The sequence below is a fragment of the Balaenoptera musculus genome, chromosome 16 (genome assembly GCF_009873245.2).
Source record: "Balaenoptera musculus isolate JJ_BM4_2016_0621 chromosome 16, mBalMus1.pri.v3, whole genome shotgun sequence".
Lineage (NCBI taxonomy): Eukaryota > Metazoa > Chordata > Mammalia > Artiodactyla > Balaenopteridae > Balaenoptera > Balaenoptera musculus.
The window spans coordinates 34,798,481-34,818,054 of record NC_045800.1 but is presented as its reverse complement, the minus strand read 5'-3'; the positions used below and the strand labels follow the sequence as shown (position 1 = coordinate 34,818,054).

Genomic DNA, 19,574 nt, shown 5'->3' with positions numbered 1-19,574 from the left:
TGCTGACTGTTGACTTCAAATCAGCCATTTAGAAGTGTTCAGTGGGAATGAATAGCTGTTGCTGCTGATGGAATCCATTCAGAAATAATCCTGACTACAGACATTAAAAGGCAATATGGTTCCCCAGGAATGAATTCTCATGAGACCTTTGCAAATAATCCCGGAGAGAGAAAAGAGGGAAGACAGCCAAGAATGAGAAGAGGCTTCACAGGTAACTGTGATAAATTAAAAAAGAATTAGTAGAAAGTGAACAGACCTGGCCATGAGAAACTTGGATTCTGGTCGATACCGTGACTCACTTTCTTTGAGATCTTGCCAAAATCACAGTTAAGATCTAAATTAAGCAAGTCTCTGGGCTTCAGTTTCATTACTTTTTAAACAGGGATTCAAACTAGATGAACTCTGTCCTTCTACTAGTAGATTTCCACAATATCATGATATCAAATCATATTTTTAAAAGATACACAACAGAGGAAGAAAGAAGGCACAAAAAAAATCTACTAATGACAGACTCTGAATCAAACTTAAAAAACAGTGACAGGAAGGCTAAAGTGCTAAGAAATTGAAGTTCAAGAAAAGTGCTCAAAAATTTTTTTTAAAAAGGGTTTCTTAAAGTAAGAAGGAATCAAGAAAGGTTAGGCTAAAAGTTTAGAGAATTCAATCAGCTTGAATTCTGGGCAAGATGTTTTAAAACATAGTTCCTACCTGGCAGGAACTCATAATCTAATGAGACACATGACCTAAAGCAAAATGTGGTATGCTGGGACTTCCCTGGTGGTGCAGTGGTTAAGAACCCGCCTGCCAATGCAGGGGACACAGGATTGATCCCACGTCCAGGAAGATCCCACATGCCTCAGAGCAACTAAGCCCATGTGCCACAACTACTGAAGCCGTGCGCTTAGAGCCAGTGCTCTGCCACAAGAGAAGCCACCGCAATGAGAAGCCTGTGCACCGCAACGAAGAGTCGCCCCCGCTCGCCACAACTAGAGAAAGCCTGCGCGCAGCAACGAAGACCCAACGCAGCCAAAAAATTAATTTATTAATTAAAAAAAATGTGATATGCTGATCCCATGTTAGCAGATACAGGACTTCATGGATCTTTAAAGTGCAAAGGTGGACCAAACAACAGAAAAAAAGAGTTGAAGCTCAGGACAGGTGAGTGAGCCAGCCGGGTGACTCAAATGAACTCACACCTGCAACACAGATGAGTCACATTCTCTGATGCTTAGGCAACTAACAAATCCCAGCAGGATCACTGCCTATCACCTTTTATCATTAATGGATGACAGGAAAAGAGGCAGAAGACTGAAGATGGGAAAATGCTCTGATTTTCAGAAAGGAAAAGGAGTGTGGCCTAAAAACCACAAACCAGTGGATTAGGCACTGACCTCCTGACAAAATTCTACAGTCAACTGTCAGACTATCAAACATCTGGACAAGAAGACAGTTATCACTGGGACCTACATGGATTTACCAAGAATAACTCCTCCCAAACGAATGGATTTATTTATGACCTAAGCAAGGCATGTGGCAAAAACTCTATAGCTGTATTTGTAGGTTTAAAATGGTAAAATGGGCACCAAATGATAGGATCAAAGAAGGTGGGTGATGATGATGATGAAATAGTAACAGGTAAACATCTTTGAAAAGGTAAATCAAGTCTCAACATTGAAAAGAACTCTCTAACAATTAGAACTGGCAAAAATGGAACTGGCTACCTTGGTATTTAATGAGTTCCCCATCCTTGAAGGAATTTAAGCTGAGGCTGGTAACTACTTGTTAGAGATATTGCAGAAGAGATATATACTTGACAGAGGTTGGATTAAATGACCTTTAAGGTTCCTTTCATTCTGAAGGATTTTCCTATTAATTTTCCTACCTGGTTGCAATGTTAAACTTGTCTCAGTGGGTATTAAACAAAATAATCTTACCCTCCAGCAACCCCAATCTGGCTTGGCAGTTGGCATTATTATCCCAGGCTGTTCTGCACTATGTCACTGACTGCAGTTATAATTATAACAGCCACAGAGATCAATCCTATAGAGAAAAAGTGCTTTCTCATTAAAGGTGAAGGTAGAGAGAAAAAGAGGTTCTCAACTCTAACTGTATAAGATATGGAATTTAGAAACAGGCAATTTAACAGAAGTAAAATGTATGCTCCGGCAAATTCACTCCTGTAAAATGTTTCGGGGTCTGGGAATTCCCTGGCAGTCCAGTGGGTAAGACTCCACACTTTCATTGCCGAGGGTGCAGGTTCCATCCCTGGTCAGGGAACTAAGATCCCACAAGCTGCGCAGTGAGGCCAAAAAAAAAAAAGAGAAAGAAAGTGTTGCAGGGTCAAATAACTGGATCTAGGGCTGCAAAAATTATACGCACATAATTAGATCATGATTTTTCTTGCCAAAAAATGCACATCTTTGTTATATGATATAATCTTAAATAGGATTACCTCGTATTTGTACAAGTTTTCAACTTTGCTAAATCATTTTGCATCACATAGAAAGATAAAGCACTACTTCATTTTTCAGGTGGGCAATTTTCCAGGAAATTAAATGAGAGTAAGTGTTCATGACATTATATAACTTTTCACATGTCCCCTTTGCAGAATAATGAACTCTGAGGTTTCACATTAGTTACTCAATAAACACTGGTTGAAGGAAAAAAGTGATCTCTCCAAGATAGCATGACTAGTAGGTGAAGAAACCTTAAAAAGTGTTTATTGAGTTTTATGATTAAGTTTAAAGCTCTTTCTGCTCATTTTGATAGGAGGTTTTTTTTTTAAACATCTTTATTGAAGTATAATTGCTTTACAATGGTGTGTTAGTTTCTGCTTTATAACAAAGTGAATCAGTTATACATATACATATGTTCCCATATCTCTTCCCTCCTGCATCTCCCTCCCTCCCACCCTCCCTATCCCACCCCTCTAGGTGGTCACAAATCACCGAGCTGATCTCCCTGTGCTATGCGGCTGCTTCCCACTAGCTATCTATTTTACATTTGGTAGTGTATATATGTCCATGACACTCTCTCACCCTGTCACATCTCACCCTGATAGGAGGTTTTGTTTTTAGAAGGTATATAATAAAATTCAACAGAATTTAGGTTTTTTTTTTTCCAGAATGTATAAGCTACTTTGAGGAAAATAGAAATAGGTAAACTGTTTTACTTACTTAAAATGATTTAGCGTGTGTTCTGAGTATTTTTCTTCCTTGTATTTTAATCATCTAAGCAAATGCATAAATCACCTTAAGAACAGAAGTTCTTAATCTTGATGAAGTCCGATTTATCAATGTCTTTTCTTTAATGGTTACTGCTTTTTATGTTCTAAAAAATCTTTGCTTATCGCAAGGTTTTAAAGATATTTTCAAACTGTACTTTCTCCTAGAAGTTTTCTAGTTTCAGCTTTCATACTGAGGTCTATGATCTATCTCAAATTAATTTTTATGAATGTTGTGAGGTAAAGGTCACATTTAACCTTTTTTCCATGTGGCTATGCAGCATGTGGAAGAGCACCATTTGTTAAAAAGACTTTCCTTTCCCATTTTAATTATGTCAGTGCTTTTGTCAAAAAAATCAACTGACCAATGATGATTGGATAAAGAAAATGTGGTGTATACATACTATGGAATACTATTTAGCATTAAAAAGGAAGGAAATCCTGTCACATGCTACAACATAGATGAACCTTAAGGATGTTATGCTAAGTGAAATAAAGACATGTTTCACGAGTCCATCTATATTAGGTATCTAAGTAGTCAAATTCACACAAAGAGAAAGTAGAACGGTTGTGAACAGGAGATGGTGGGGTCGGGAAGGGGTAAGAGGAGTTGTTGTTTAATGGGTATAGATTGAGTTTTGCAAGCTAAAAAAGTTCTGGAGATGTTTCACAACAATACAAATATACTTAACACTACTGAATTGTACACTTAAAAATAGTTAAGATGGGGACCTCCCTAGCGGTCCAGTGGTTAAGACTCCGGGCTTACACTGCAGGGGGCACGGATTCAATCTCTGGTCTGGGAAGTAAGATCCCACATGCTGCGTGGCGTGGCCAAAAAAATGTTAAGATGATAAATTTTATGTTATGTGGGGTTTTTTTTACCACAATAAAAAAGAAATCAATTGATCATATATGTGTGGGCTTATTTCTAGACTCTGTTCCGTACTAATGATTTCTTTGCCTATCTTTATGCCTATACTACAATGTCTTAAGTACTGTAGCTTTATAGTAAGATTTCAAATCTGGCAGTTTTAGTCCTCCAACTTTTGTTTTTTTGTGCAAGAGTGTTATGGGTAATCAAGGTCTTTTGTAGATCCTCATGAATTTTGGAATCAGCTTACCAATTTCTAAAAGAAAAAAAGCCTACTAGGATTTTGATTGTGATTATACTGAGTCTGTGAATCAAATGTGAGAGAATGGACATTTTAATAAAATCAAGTCTCCTAATCTACAAACAAGGTCTTTAATATCTCTGGGCACTGTTTTGTAGTTTTTTGTGTAGAGGTCTTGTTTATCTTTGGTTAAATTCATTCCTAAATATTTTGTTTTTGTTGCTATTGTAAATAATTTTTTTAACTTAAAAAGTTTTTGTTTTGATATAATAATAAATTCCTACAGTTAGGAAGTTGCAAAAATAGTACAGGGCGGAAAGTTTAGTTTATTCAACAACTCAGCATATAATCAAGATCATCATGTGATCATGATGTTTTTTGATGGCCAGGGCACTATCGGTCCTGAGGCAATTGTAATAAAATAAAGATTGCACTGGCTTGCAGAAGTTTTGGAAATTTCATTGTTGCTGTGATGTTTGGCTGGAGTCCTTGGAACTAGGGTGTGGCTGTCTCCACTTCCAACTCCAAAGTAGAGTTCTGGATAAGAAAGGAATCCCCTTCCCTTCCCAGTGCAAGATTTTGCAATCTCTTCAATAATTCAGCTCCACCCCCACCTCTACCTCTGATACCTACAAATTCACACCAAATGGCTGGGTTTAGGAGTAATCATCCTGGGAGACATAGGAAAAATCAGTCTGCTCTTCCAAAATTTACAAATAGTTGAATATACTGAGAGTTCTTCTTCTCCTACCTCCTCTTTGGAGGAGTTTTAACATTTTTCCCATCTTTGTCTGCAAGGATGAGGATGCTGTCTTCATCCATCATCCTGACTAAAGTGGCATTGCTTGTTTTCTCCACATCATGAATAGATTTTACATTGGTAAAAATGTCATATGTAAGCATATAAACTAGGAGCATAGTGAAGAGAAAACATATGTATGTTGTCATGTGGCTGGTTCTGTATTAGATTAAGAAATGTAAAATAGACAGCTATAATGTTCCTTTATTGTAGAGCAGTTTTTACTTTTGCCACCATTGTTTCAAGCAGGAGTTATACTATTGGTCCCAAGGTTCTAAATGAAGCTTCCCTTAACACATGGAAATAGATAATCTAGATGAGACGAAATTAAAGCACACACACACACACACACACACACACACACAAAAACCAAGTCAAAATAAAAATAACAAAAATGTGTACACTCTCCAAAGAAGACATACAGATGGCCAAGAGTCACATGAAAAGCTGCTCAACATCACTAATTATTAGAGAAATGCAAATCAAAAGTACAGTGAGGTATCACCTCACACTGGTTAGAATGGGCATCATCAGAAAATCTACAAACAACAAATGCTGGAAAGGGTGTGGAGAAAAGGGAACCCTCTTGCATTGTTGGTGGGAATGTAAATTGATACAGCTACTATGGAGAACAGTATGGAGGTTCCTTAAAAAACTAAAAATAGAATTACCATATGACCCAGCAATCCCACTACTGGGCATATACCCAGAGAAAACCATAATTCAAAAAGACACATGCACTCCAATGTTCATTGCAGCACTATTTACAATAGCCAGGTCATGGAAGAAACCTAAATGCCCATCGACAGATGAATGGATAAAGAAGATGTGGTACATATATACAATGAAGTATTACTCAGCCATAAAAAGGAATGAAATTGGGTCATTTGTAGAGACATGGATGGACTTAGAGACTGTCATAAGTCAGTCAGAAAGAGAAAAACGAATATCGTATATTAACACATATATGTGGAATCTAGAAAAATGGTACAGATGAACCGGTTTGCAAGGCAGAAATAGAGACACAGATGGATAGAACAAATGTACGAACACCAAGGGGGGAAAGTGGCAGGGGGTGGTGGTGGTGGGATGAACTGGGAGATTGGGACTGACATATATACACTAATATGTATAAAATAGATAACTAATAAGAACCTGATGTATAAAAAAATAAATAAAAAATAATGTGTACACTATGGAAAAAAAAAATAGTACAGGGCGGTCCTGTGTACTCTTCACCTAGCTTCCCTCAATGGTTACATTTTACATAATTATAATACAGTACAATATCAAAAGTATTATAAGTTGGATTATAAATTGGTGTTGGTGTTGGTACAATGTTGGTACAATGTGTACAAACAAAATTGGTGCCGGTACAATGTGTGTGTATAGGTCTATGTCATTTTATCACATATACAGATTTGTGTAACCAGCAATAATATTCCTTTTAACTTAATTTCCCTACCGTTTGTTGCTAGGGTATATCTGAAAAAGTTCAAACAACGGTAACTAGGAAAACGACTTTGATAGAACAGTCTGTCAGAGGATTTTTTCTTCAAAATGTTCTACCAGATTGTTGATTTTATTCATAAAATGACTATTCCAAAAAACATATTTACTCAATCACTAAGTTCCCAGGAGAATTTTGGAAATATGTGCTCAAAAGAGGAGAAAAAGAAAAAATGCAAAGTATGTGCCAGCCAAGTGTATTCCTTTTATTCTTGACTTCAGAAAATATAGATGAAATTAAATTTTAAGGCAGAAATATCATGTGGTAGTTCATAAGCTCTTTAGGGCTGACCCTCCTCTAACAGGAATACTTCTGTTACTGTAAGAGCTTCTCCAACTTTTGATCTCCTGGTTAACCACTGGTCAGTCAGAAGCATTCTGAGATTGTAATCCTTACTTCTACTTAAAAAAAAAGAGGGTGTCCTCACTTGCTTTTTAAACCAGATAAGTGAGCTGACACTTCCGGTATCTGAGTAAGGATGAAGACTGGTTAAGACGATCTATTACTATATTTTATTCATAATGAAATTATGATTATGTTAAAAAAAAAAAGAATCTTCATGTGTTCGAGATACTGATTTAAAATAATCTAGAGTGGAGGGAGGGGTCTTCCCTGGTGGCACAGTGGTTAAGAATCCGCCTGCCAACGCAGGGGACACGGGTTTGATCCCTGGTCCAGGAAGATCCCACATGCCGCGGAGCAACTAAGCCTGTGTGCCACAACTACCGAGCCTGTGCTCTAGAGCCTGCAAGCAACAACTACTGAGCCCACGTGCCACAACTACTGAAGCCCGTGCACCTAGAGCCTGTGCTCCACAACAGAAGAAGCCATTGCAATGAGAAGCCCGCGCACCACAACGAAGAGCAGCCCCCATTCACCACAACTAGAGAAAGCCCGGGCGCAGTAACAAAGACCCAACGCAGCCATAAATAAATAAATTGAAATACACAGAGTGGAGGGAGGATGAGTGAACAAGTGTGGGTAAAGATAAAAAAGACCGGCCGTGTATTGACTGTTGAAGTTTGGTACTGTTTCATTCTACTTATTCTCTCTACTTTTGTAATCATGCTTGATAAAAAACTTTAAAAGCACTTTATTCACAATTTCAAATTTTCAGATTCCAATCATTATTGAAAATTTAGTACGTAACAGTAAAATCTGTAGAGCAACTCACCGGACATTTTCTGGTCTGAGTTTATCGAGAACCATCTCTATTAAATCGGGTCTAAATTCTTCCAGTAAATATTCAGCTGTGAGCACTTCTTCTAGGGGATAATACTTTTTAAAAGGAAAATAAATAAATAAAATTTGCAAGGCTACAATAGAGTCTAACTTATTAAAGCAAACAGATCTCTAACATGTTAAATCCTCTATTTTACACCCCCCTCTTCCCTTCAATTAAATTTTACTCCACTGGAAAAATTTCTGAATCTTTTCTCTTTCCTACCACACTTTAAGCAATTTAATATTGTGGAATGATTCTGCAGTTAATCCCTAAACACATTTACATTATAGAGAACAAAATCACATTTTTTCAGGGAAAAATGTGAGTAATACCTCTAGCTAAAACTGAGTACTTGTTAATAAAGAAAATTTGATGATTAAATGCTGACACCTGTAGGATTCTTAATATAAAGTACATACATTTTAATAAACAGAATTTCTACTCAAATTTCTATGAATGAAATCAGACAAGCATTTAGAAAGTTGTTGTGTAGGAAAAATGGCTTATATTTTCAGTTAGTAAAGAAAAATAATGTAGAAGATGCTTTTTAGTACGAGCAACTTACTGAGATAGACTGATTCATTCACTCAACAAGTATGTAATGAACACCTACTCTGTGCCAGGCACTGTTCTAGGTGCTGCTGTGGATACAATGGTCGATAAGACAGATGATATCCCTGCTCTCTAAGGAGCTTATATTCTAATTGGGAAGGAGGCTGACAACAAACAAACAAATACTGTCATTACAGTGATAGGTGCTATGAAGAAAATTTTAAAAGGGGCAGGGTCACGATGGGGAGGTCAGGGAAGGTCTCTCTGAGGGAGAGACATCTGAGTGGAGACCCAAATGATAAGAAGAACCTAGTCATGGAAAAACCAGAAGTGTTCCAGGCAGAGAAAACAGCAACTGTCAGGGCCCTGAGAGGGAGGAGTAAACTTAATGCTTGAAGATTAGGCACATAGCCAGTGTAGCTGGAGTGGAATGCGAGTGGTATGGAATTCAGTCAGAGAGAGGCTGGGACCAGATGGCCATGTAGGTCAAGGTAAAAATTTAGATCTGTTCCAACTCTGATGGGAAACTTACTTGACACAGAGGAGTGGAACAATCTGATTTGGGTCTTCAAAAGATCACTGAGGCTGGAAAAATAAACTAAGGTGGGGCAGAAGAAGGCAAACAGGGAACCCAGGTAAGAGACTATGATGGTAGTCCAGGCAAGAAATGCTGGTAGCTCATATGAGGGTGGTAGCAATGGAAATGGAGAAAAGTGGATGATTTATAGCTTTCACGTAAGTAGCACCTGACACATTGTAGAATTGAAAAATATTTAAAGCCAACAAGCAAAATGTCTATGAAATGAAAATATTATAGACGATGATTTTTAGGATGATGAAAATTAAGATTTAAAGAATGTCTTCACATCAAATTTTACCTGGTTGCTACAAAGTCTAAAGTTTTAGACTATACCTTCAATTTTTATCATTTGTATAGTAATGAAAGTAACATTATTTATACAAGATCACTGAAATACTCTACATGCCAATGTATAGAGTAAAATAACAATAAACTTACATGCAATATTCCTGCAATCTTAGAAGTATAACCCCGTGGCCTCTCTTTATCTTTAAACCTAAAAGCAACAGCATTCAAGTCCTAAATGAAAAATTAAATCAATTAGACATAAGTCACCTATTATTTAGAAATACTTTTTTTGGGGGGGGATTGGTTTGCACTATAGACTTTCTACTCCATATTTAACTATCACACTTTCTGAAAAAAAGGCTATGCTTGATTTAGGAATGTACAGAACATGAATGAAAATAACAAACACAGAATATGATTCTGTTGAAACTATTAGTCAAAGAATTAGGAAAACTTTGGAGGAAGCTTGTGAGATCCAACAGTTGCATACATGATGATTTTGCTGACCCTTTCAGAGAACTGCAACCTGATTAGAAGTTATTGTCATAAGTTTCACAAGCAGAGATTATACCTTTAAACTTTTATCTATGTAAAGAGGTTATCTCTTATCCTAAAATACATTTCAGAGTCTTGATAGTCCTTAATTATATAGTAGATATTTTAAAAAACTCTTAAAAGAAGGCTTTAAACATTTAAAAGACAAATACCTTCTGTTTTATGCAAAACAAAAAAAAGGCCAGGCTTTTCCATACAAACAACAATAAAATCACTTTTAAGAACACAATCATATATATAACAATTCACTGTTTCTTTGAGAGTATGCTACAAATTTTTATCACGAGATCTGAAAATGACACAGCTCGTGCAACTTCAGGCCGGCAGAGAATAGAGTAAGCCCTGATAGATAAAACCTCAAGAAACTGCTGACTTTCTTCTGAGGGATAGAAAAGCAATCTGATTTCTTTCCTCTTCCTTATATTTAAATTAATTCACATATATTTGTTTCTTGAAAAATTTCCTTAAGAAAAATTTTGGTGAAACAAAAGTACCTTGCACTCTTGGAAAACCCATTCTTGAGGTCCTTCCGCACGTAACTTCTGAATGTATTGAAACATGTGCAAAATTATATCTTCAACATGTACTGGAAAAAAGGGGCACACTTAAAAACCATTCAGTCCTCGAATCCTTCAAAGCAATGAGCTCACTCCTAAGGTAAAGTCAGGTAAGTAGAAGACGGTCCCTCTTAGAGATGGGAGTTCTCACCTCCCTGAGACTGGTTTTAGGGTCCCACATACATGGCCCTCCAGGATTTGGTATATGTGACTGAAGGGGCTTTGGGGTAGTAAATGAGCAAATAAAAAGTCAAGTACACATTTTACAAGTGCAACATAATGATCAGTTGTTAAGGAGGGAAAATCATCCATGAAATGAAGTTACACATGATAAATACAATGGATAAAATGGTATGAATTAAAGTGTTTATAGCTTTACAGCAAAAAACAGATCCACAGCATAAGTTAATAAAAGTAAATCATAAGAAATCAATTTTCATTCAAAAACAAAAAGGTCAATACTTACATAATCCTTCCTCAGTCAAGTCCACATTAATGATAAAAAACATAAAACCTCGGGCTCCTTCCTTTTGCCCACCAACAAGAGTATTTACCCAGCCTGTAACATTCAAAGGAAATCAACATGATTGCATGTGTGTCTTCTTTTAAGACAAGGAATTTTTTAAAAAAATTCATTCTGTATGTTCCCAATGGAACACATAGAATGGCCCTCTTGCAGAAAAGATTGGGAAAAAAATCAGTTCAGAAAAGCACTGAAAAGCAGTTCAGACACTGCAAAAGATTCAAATGATATTTTTAGTTTGGGAGCTTTCCTTGGGACGCTTCAAATCATTTCCCAAATCAAGAAATCAAGAGTAGATGACTGTGCTTAAGTGTTATATAAAATGAGTCTGAGTGGAGAGGAACCTTGGAAATCTATTGACTGATCCTAGTATACCCTTTGGTTTGATGGATAAGAGCAGGCAAATAAATATTTCAGCACATTTCATAGAGATGGTAAAGAATACCCAATGTGAGCTTTTACTTTTTTTAACCTCTATCTTATTTAAAACATGCACTACAATACCTTTTGAAATATGTAAACTTCACAGCTCAGTACTGAAGGATAAAACAAATTATGGAAAAAGACAAAAACAAAAACCCCAAAGCAAAAAACAAGTGTACAACAACCAACACCTCACTCTCATCAACCCTAAACGGTATCATCTGAAAATGTTCCTTCACAGGAAAATATTTAGGAGAAATGAGAGTCAGAGTAAAAAAATATGGTGGAGGTGGGGTACTACCCTCAGAAGCTGGTGTCCAAGAGACTCACCCTTTGATTTAAGTTCTGATAACAGACTCCCAGGACCTTCATGCCCAATGAGATGACCAAGATAATGACCAGGATTTGATTTGTAGTATTTCTGAAGGTCAGGTATGGGAAATGTCACGTAAAGATTCCTAATGTCCTTAATGGGTACTATTTTGTAAAGTTGCTGGGGAAAAAATAAAACAAATCACAAAAGGTTAGCTATGTACAACTCCTACTGAATAAAATACTTACAAACTATGAAGAATAGTGATTTTCAAAAAAAAAAAGAATACCGATTTTCATGGAAAAATCCCAAATTCAGGAGAGAATCAACTGCCAGAGAAAACCATACTGACCACACTGAAATAAACGACCTGGGCTCTTTCTTAGTGGGATTTCATTACAGTTGGTATGCAGTCCATGTTTGGTCCCCTTGACCATGCAGCTCAATACTTTTGGATACTTGCCTTCTGGCACTGGATAACAGCTTCTACAGTCTGCCAAGGTTATAGCTACCAAAACTACTTTTAACATGCAAAGATCAGAACATATTGTTATCTTTTTGGTGATACACGTCCCTAATAAATGTGAAATTGATTTGATTTGATTTTAATATAAACCAGACAAATATTAAAAACTATATAAATAATGGAACCTCCAAAAATGTTCATGTACTCTTTGGTAAACCAGGCATATTATTATGTCCATAAATTTAAAAAAGAAAAAAATACTAGAAATACATGCACTTACTTTAAGATGTTCTTCTTGGAAAGGATGTTCAGGAAATTCTGGCAATGGGACATTTTTGTTCTCCACTTCAGAAAATAACTTCACCACCAGATCAGTCAAGTCATCTAAAGATTCTACAAGAAAACAGACAATGGAAACAGAACTTAAACTAATCATAACACATGATGGGTAGTATTTAAAAATCTTAGGATTATATACACATATATAAAATCACTATGTTGTACACCTTAAGTTTTTTTTTTTTAATAAATTTATTTATTTTTGGCTGCGCTGGGTCTTCATCACTGCGCACGGGCTTTCTCTACTTGAGGCGAGCGGGGGCTACTCTTCATTGCGGTGGCTTCTCTTTGTTGCGGAGCATGGGCTCTAGGTGTTCAGGCTTCAGCAGTTGTGGCACACAGGCTCAGTAGTTGTGGCTTGCAGGCTCTAGAGCGCAGGCTCAGTAGTTGTGGTGCATGGGCTTAGCTGCTCCGCGGCATGTGGGATCTTCCCGGAGCAGGGATCGAACCCGTGTCCCCTGCATTGGCAGGCGGATTCTTAACCACTGCGCCACCAGGGAAGTCTCTGTATACCTTAAATTTATACGATGTTATATTTTAATTATATCTCAGTAAAGCTGGGGGGGGAAAGAAAACACCTTACGATTGCCTGAAAAATCTCAGGACTATTAAAAGGAAAACCTAGGAATTTTTTAAAAACTCCATCTGATAAAGTTGAAGCGTTCAGTAAAATCCCACCAGTGCCTATATAACTTCTGAAGCTATGCAGTATTGATATTGATTATACCTCACACATATCTGTCTCTTTATAGTTTAAAAAACTGTTTTACAAATATTATCTTGCAATAAATTTCAAACAAATATTGGAAACAATAATAGAATAATGAGTGGCATTTGGAAACTATTTTATCTACGATTCCCAAAAGGCACATACGAAACCACTGACAGATTTTAACATTAACTTTATAAATAGACACAGTCTAAACCCATTGCTGAAAGTCAAATATTAGAGTTTGTAAGTAATTGATTTTGTGGGGGAATAGTATAAAATGGTGAGAAGAATCCTGGGTCTTCAATTCTAACCCCAACTTCACCAACCAATTATGTCAAGAGACTATTTGGACAAACTGTTTAACCACTCCAGGTTCTATAAAACATGAAAGCTGGGTAGGATGACCACAAGTCTCTTCAAGGTCTAACACTATATGATTCTGTACCATACTGTGTCAAACTCATGCAAAGATTTGTAATTGTTGGTAAGATTATATAGCCACTTATGTGAAGTTCTTCTATGTTATCATCTATCTATATTTTTAATAGAGAGTTGTATTTGCAAAAGTATGAGATGTTCACTGCAACACCATTTATAACAACAATAAAAACTGGAAATGACCTAAACATCTATCAACGTGTGCATGTTACGAAAAGTCTGTATATTGGAATATTATGTAGCCATTAATGAGGGAGAGGTCTGTATGTGCTGATATGAAAATATCTCAAAGCTCTATTAAGTGAAAACCACAGACTTCAGTGCCATGTAGTATAATCTCATTTAATTTCTTAACAGACACACATAAATCCAAGTATATTAACAAAATTCTACTTTTACAAGTATAACAAAAAATGATATAAAGTGACTATCTTTGAGGAGAGGGCATAGTGGTCATAAGGTGGGATAAGGAAGAAGAACGTGATTTCCATTTTATATCTTTCTGTATGGGATAAATTTTTTTCTGTGCACACATACTACTATTACTCCAAAAAGAAAAAAGTGGAAAAGGTTATCTTTTTATAAAGAAGATAACCACTCACCTTGATTCTGCCTCCTCAAAAACAGGTTATTTATAAATGGTATAAACATTCATTACTTGTCACTGTCAGGAAGCATTTGAATCGAATAAGAAATTTCCCTTGATATTCTAGGACCCATTTTGAACTTTTCCATGAACTCTCTAAAAAGCACTTACTCACTATATGAGAATTGCCTATAGATAGTATGAAGTTCTCTTTTAGGCCTATGAATGTGGGCATGTGCACTTTATTTATAAAACATATGTATTTTTACTTTGATTCTTTTGACATGTATGAAGGACCCTAAAATGTCCAGAGCCAAATAAAAGGCCAACCCGTGGCTGTTTGTTATATGACAAGTGAACTCGGGAATGAATCGGGTGTATTTGGAGCAAGAGATGTCAGAGACACCTGACATAAAGACATAAAGAGACACACAGATGGGACACGTAACTGGAAACAAGATGGGCAGTCAACAATGATTTGTCACCCTGAAGTGCTGACGACAGCGAGGCCCTTTAGAGCAAGGTTCTACTAGGGAATGCCTTTCCTTTTAGAAGCACAAATTCACCATGTAGCTTTTTAAAGGTAAGGCAGCTGTACAATAATGCACCATCTGTCTTCACTGTGAGCTACCAGAGATCAGGGAACTGAGTCCCATTCATCTTTACATTACCAGGACTTGGCAATCCTAGGGTCTCTACTTGACGGTTACCTATTTGTCAAGTGTCCAGGTAATTGGTGCTGCCACACTAGAGGGAGGACCCCGTGGGAGAAGAGAGAAAAACTTTTTTGTCCCTTTGTGACAGAGATCCTTCCACATGGTTACTCTTCCTCTCCCCTCCTCCTAGAAGAAGGAGCGGATTATCTATTAATCCTTTAAGAGATCCTGTTTCCTCCACACACCACTGTACTGTAAAGACACTTCTCCCAGACATGTCATCAAATCCACTGAGCTGAGCACAGGAGGTCAGTCACACTGGGAGAGGGAACTGCAACAAAGAAACTCTTTGTCTCTTTCAGATGCTTATTCTGTCATTTCCACTAAACCAAGAACACTGAGGGCAGGGCTTATGTATGCGTCATCTGTTGTCATTATTACTTGCCTAATAAGTGCGTAATGAAATCATGTGTTTTATCTCAAGATGACGTGGACAAAAATACAGCTTAGAAACCTACTCCCAGGACTAGGCTCTAAATACCAAGTGATATTTTTTAACACTCTACAGATCTACCTACCTTTAGAAAGCACACAGGATTATAATATACATTTTTTATTAGCCTTACTCCTTGGATCCATTTTATATCCTTGTTCCTATTACCAAGTTAAAATATATATAGTTGTTTATTTTCTACCCACAAAAGTAACATTTGCCAATAGCAGAATACTTTGAAAAACAAAAGCAAAAAAACAAAACCAAAAACAAAAGAAGAAAACAAAAGTCGCCCATAAGCTCATGATTATGGAATGCTGAAAGTAGCTACCATTTATGGAGCATTTTACTGTGTTGCCAGGCACTATGCACTTTTTCTGCATTATCTCTATTAAACCTCACAACAGGTATGAGGTACCACCTCCATTTTACAAATGCAAAAACTGAAGTGCAGAGAACTGAAGTAACTTTGTTAGCTCATAGCCACTATATACTGAGTAGGTGGTGTATTAGGAATTCAAACCCAAGCTCTCAGACTCTAGCGCATGAGTTCTTAACTACTATACCACATTATTAAATTTCTGGTATGTTTTTCTACTTTGTCTTATGTCTCCCATTTATGTCTATTAGAATTTTTTAGAAATCCCCAAATGGGATCAGATAGCACACAGTGCTTTTATAGAGTGCTTTTGTTTTCTATTTAATACAATAAGAATATTTTCCCAAGTTATGAAAACACTGTCATGAAACTATTTATTCATTCAATATTTACTTACTGAATACTTATGATGTGTCAAGCACTAACCCAGACAAAGCAGTGAACAAACAGTTTCTATTCTCAAGTAACTTACATTCTGGTACAGCAGGCAACAATAAAGAATATTTAATATTTCAGGTGGTGATAAATGTTTTAAAGAAAAATAAAGCAGGTGAGAGGAGAGGAAGTGGGAGAAGGGATGCTATTTTCTATAAGATGCTCTATTATATACCTATAACATCACTATTTAACCAATCTTCTGTTAATGAACATTTAGCTTGCATCTAACTTTTCACTAATAAATACTATACTGAAACATCCTCGTACATCACCTGTTTGAACAACTCTGATTATTTCCTTAGATTGCACTTCTAGAAGTAAAAATGTACTTTATAGGGTGATGCATCTTGTTAAACTGTCCTCCAGAAAGTGTGGAGGAATTGCATAAATTGTATACACCACAAATACAAAAGAGCACCTCTCCTCATAATGGGTATTAGTTAAAACAAAACCCAAATCAAAATTATGGTAATTTAATAGGGGAAACAATATCAAACTTTGTTGCTTTCTAATAGTTTTCCTAGTTTATAATCATCTGTCTTTTAATTTTTTTTTAGTTTTTTTGAATTTTATAAGGTCAAATCTCTCAGTCTTATCCTTTATACTTCCTTTCCTTGCTATTAATTTATATTTTCTTCAGGTCTCCATTTAAAATCACCTAAGCTTCTTTTTAGAACACAGTGAGTTAAAAACAAAATTCCCCTCCACATATTCTCCAACAAGATCATTTTCAAAAGCCTCTGAACAGATAAAAGGAAGTGTCTTATATCCTTCTTCCAATACTTTGAAAAAGCCAAAGTGGAAAACTAAGATTATCCAACACCATGAAAAAATTTTAACGATTCTTACCTCGACCTAAAACACAAATAGCCATTAAGTTGGATGAATAATAAGTAGAATGGAATTTCAGTAGCTCTTGTCTTACATCAATGCCTTCTTGGTTTGGTCTAGTCTCTAGAGTATATTTGTTACCTGAAAGGAAGGAAAAACATTTCTAAGAAAAAGCAAAACACGCAAATTTTAAAGTCTTATAATTATTACTGACATTGTTATAAGGTAAACTTAAAAAATAGAGTCCAAACAAACACATATAATGATTAGTCAAATATGTTTGACCATAACCTGGATAAACAGGATAGTATAGTACAAACTAGTAACATTTTAATCTATAGAGAGTCTTCCCTCAAGAGCTTAAAGTACCTTATAAAAATTATACTTCTTAAAATTCCTAAGAGATAGTAGGTATTATGAGCACTTATAAGACAAAATGAGATCCACATGGCCTCCATTCACACTTACTTTAACTTCCAATTCCCTAGGTGCTCCGTAATTAATTGAACATAGTCACTGAGGGATCTTTTTGGAACTTGCCAAGTTACTTGTGGAAAGAAATGTACTATTCTTGGCTGAAGCATTAAATTTGTGATGTGAATTCTCATGAATTTGACCTGCACTGGTAAAAATAGGATGCAATGCTATTTTTGTAAGTCTCAAGCGATGTACACAGCGTACCACTATGAGATCGCTTATGAAATTTAATAACTAATTCAATTAGGATAAAATACGCATGTCAAAAGCAAATAGTCAAACTCTCTAAGTAGTACATTTCTAATAAAGATCTTGCCATTTAAAGGCTGGGAGGTGGAATTTCAATGATTGGTATCTTTCTAAAAATGGCATCTTGACTAGAAATACCCTAAGATCTAGTATAATAACTTTTATTGTTGTTCTTGCTTATACTATTAAATGGGCTACTCTTTTTCACCTGAATAGATGAAACTATGGCAGAACATATTCTTGATGTGTTTTTTCCCCTTGGGTTATTATAATGGCTGATGAACTGGCATTGGGAGAGTGCCCTTCACTAAACTGGGTATCTAGAGAGAGCCATCAGATGGCGTTCTCAGACCCAGTCTTTAGCCACGTAGAGCTGAAGATTCTGAGCCAAGATTCATGCCCCAGAATGCTTCAATCAACAGATCTAGTGGAGTGTGCAAGAAACAGCCCAGCAAGTACTCGTTAACCTTTCTCTAGTCAGAAAGCAATCAAATGTACTCATATTCACTAGCATAGCCTGCTAATCAAGTCTCCAGGTTCTTTATCAGTCTTCTCAGTTTCACTAAAGATCCAGTTCAACTCCAGATCTGCTCTGCTAGGGGTCCTAAAATACTCCCTCATTCTACCTGAGGAATCCAGGCGATCTAAAAAGTATCCAGGGCCCTAACTCCTCAGAAAAAAAAAGGAAAAGAAAAAAAAAAGCTTTTTGTTGGGTAATGGTTTGAAGTTCTCTCATATTAAGGTAAAGCTTGAATATTGATGGTACCTCCCTTTTCTACTAAATGAAGGTTATAAAAGCCTCAGTTCCAGAGAGACTAGTCCTTAGAGCTTCCTTACTCATTTATACTGCCAAGCTCAGAGTCCCACAATATATGCATCAAGCTCCACACACTGGGACACCCAAGTTTGGAGAAATTACGTTTTATTTCAACAGACTATAAATGTGATAGTGTTAGATAGAAATCAGATTTTCAGTCTAAGTGTGATATGCCTATTCACAATCTGGTCAATGTTCTGGTTAAAAAAAAATCTCAAATCAGAGTATACAAAAACCAAGATCATGGCCTCCATCTAGAACTTAAAATTCTTTCAGTTTGACTAGTTCTAGCTCATTCTGCTTTGATTTTAATGTACCTGAATATCTTACCATTCTAATCCTTACCCTTTATCTTTAGGTTCATTTAAAAACACAGAGATAAAGCAAGAACATACCCCAAATACACTAAGACATGTATCACTGGCAAAATACTGACAATGCTAGAGTGAAAAGATCCAGAGGACCACAACAGAATAGTATACCACAAAAAAAACGAAGAATCCACTGTTCATGTGCAACAGCACGGAGGAATTTCACAACTTTAAGGTTGAACAAGAGAAGCCAGACAGACACAGAAGAGTATACACTGCATCATTTCATTTATATAAAGCATAAAAACAGGCTAAACTAATCTGAGTCATGAAAAGTCAGAACAGAGGTTATCCTGCTGGTAATCTGCTTCTTGACTGGGTGCTGGGTCCATGGTGTACTGAGGTTTTGAAAATTCAGTGAGTTGTACATAAATAATAGCAGTATATTCATTCATCTGATTCTTCAAATAGCAGCAGAGTAAAAACAACAACAACAATTTATCAGAGACACACACTTTTCAGTACATTTATTATATTTCAACAAAAAGTTAAAAGTAAAACGAGCCAAAGGAGCCACTCTGTCAACAGCAACCTGACCTACCTAAGGTACAAAAATCTAGTGATTCTGTATCTCTGGCCAAACTTCTAAACAGAGGTCCAATCACGTTTGTTCTGAAAAGTGGCTTTTAGCCACAAATAGATGCCATTCTGTGAATCTACAT

At 36.3% G+C, this 19,574-nt stretch overlaps 1 protein-coding gene across 2 annotated transcripts in view; it reads right to left on the bottom strand.

Moving 5' to 3' along the window:
* IDE (insulin degrading enzyme) overlaps positions 1 to 19,574 on the bottom strand; it is a 111,905-nt gene that overhangs the window by 33,185 nt on the left and 59,146 nt on the right. For both annotated transcript variants that reach the window (XM_036828619.1, XM_036828618.1), the window contains exons 5-11: positions 17,017 to 17,139; positions 12,407 to 12,519; positions 11,678 to 11,840; positions 10,868 to 10,960; positions 10,339 to 10,430; positions 9,440 to 9,520; positions 7,819 to 7,922 (exon numbers count right to left, since the gene is read on the bottom strand). In XM_036828619.1, coding sequence (XP_036684514.1) covers positions 7,819 to 7,922; positions 9,440 to 9,520; positions 10,339 to 10,430; positions 10,868 to 10,960; positions 11,678 to 11,840; positions 12,407 to 12,519; positions 17,017 to 17,139 — 769 coding nt within the window. The remainder of the gene's footprint in view (positions 1 to 7,818; positions 7,923 to 9,439; positions 9,521 to 10,338; positions 10,431 to 10,867; positions 10,961 to 11,677; positions 11,841 to 12,406; positions 12,520 to 17,016; positions 17,140 to 19,574) is intronic.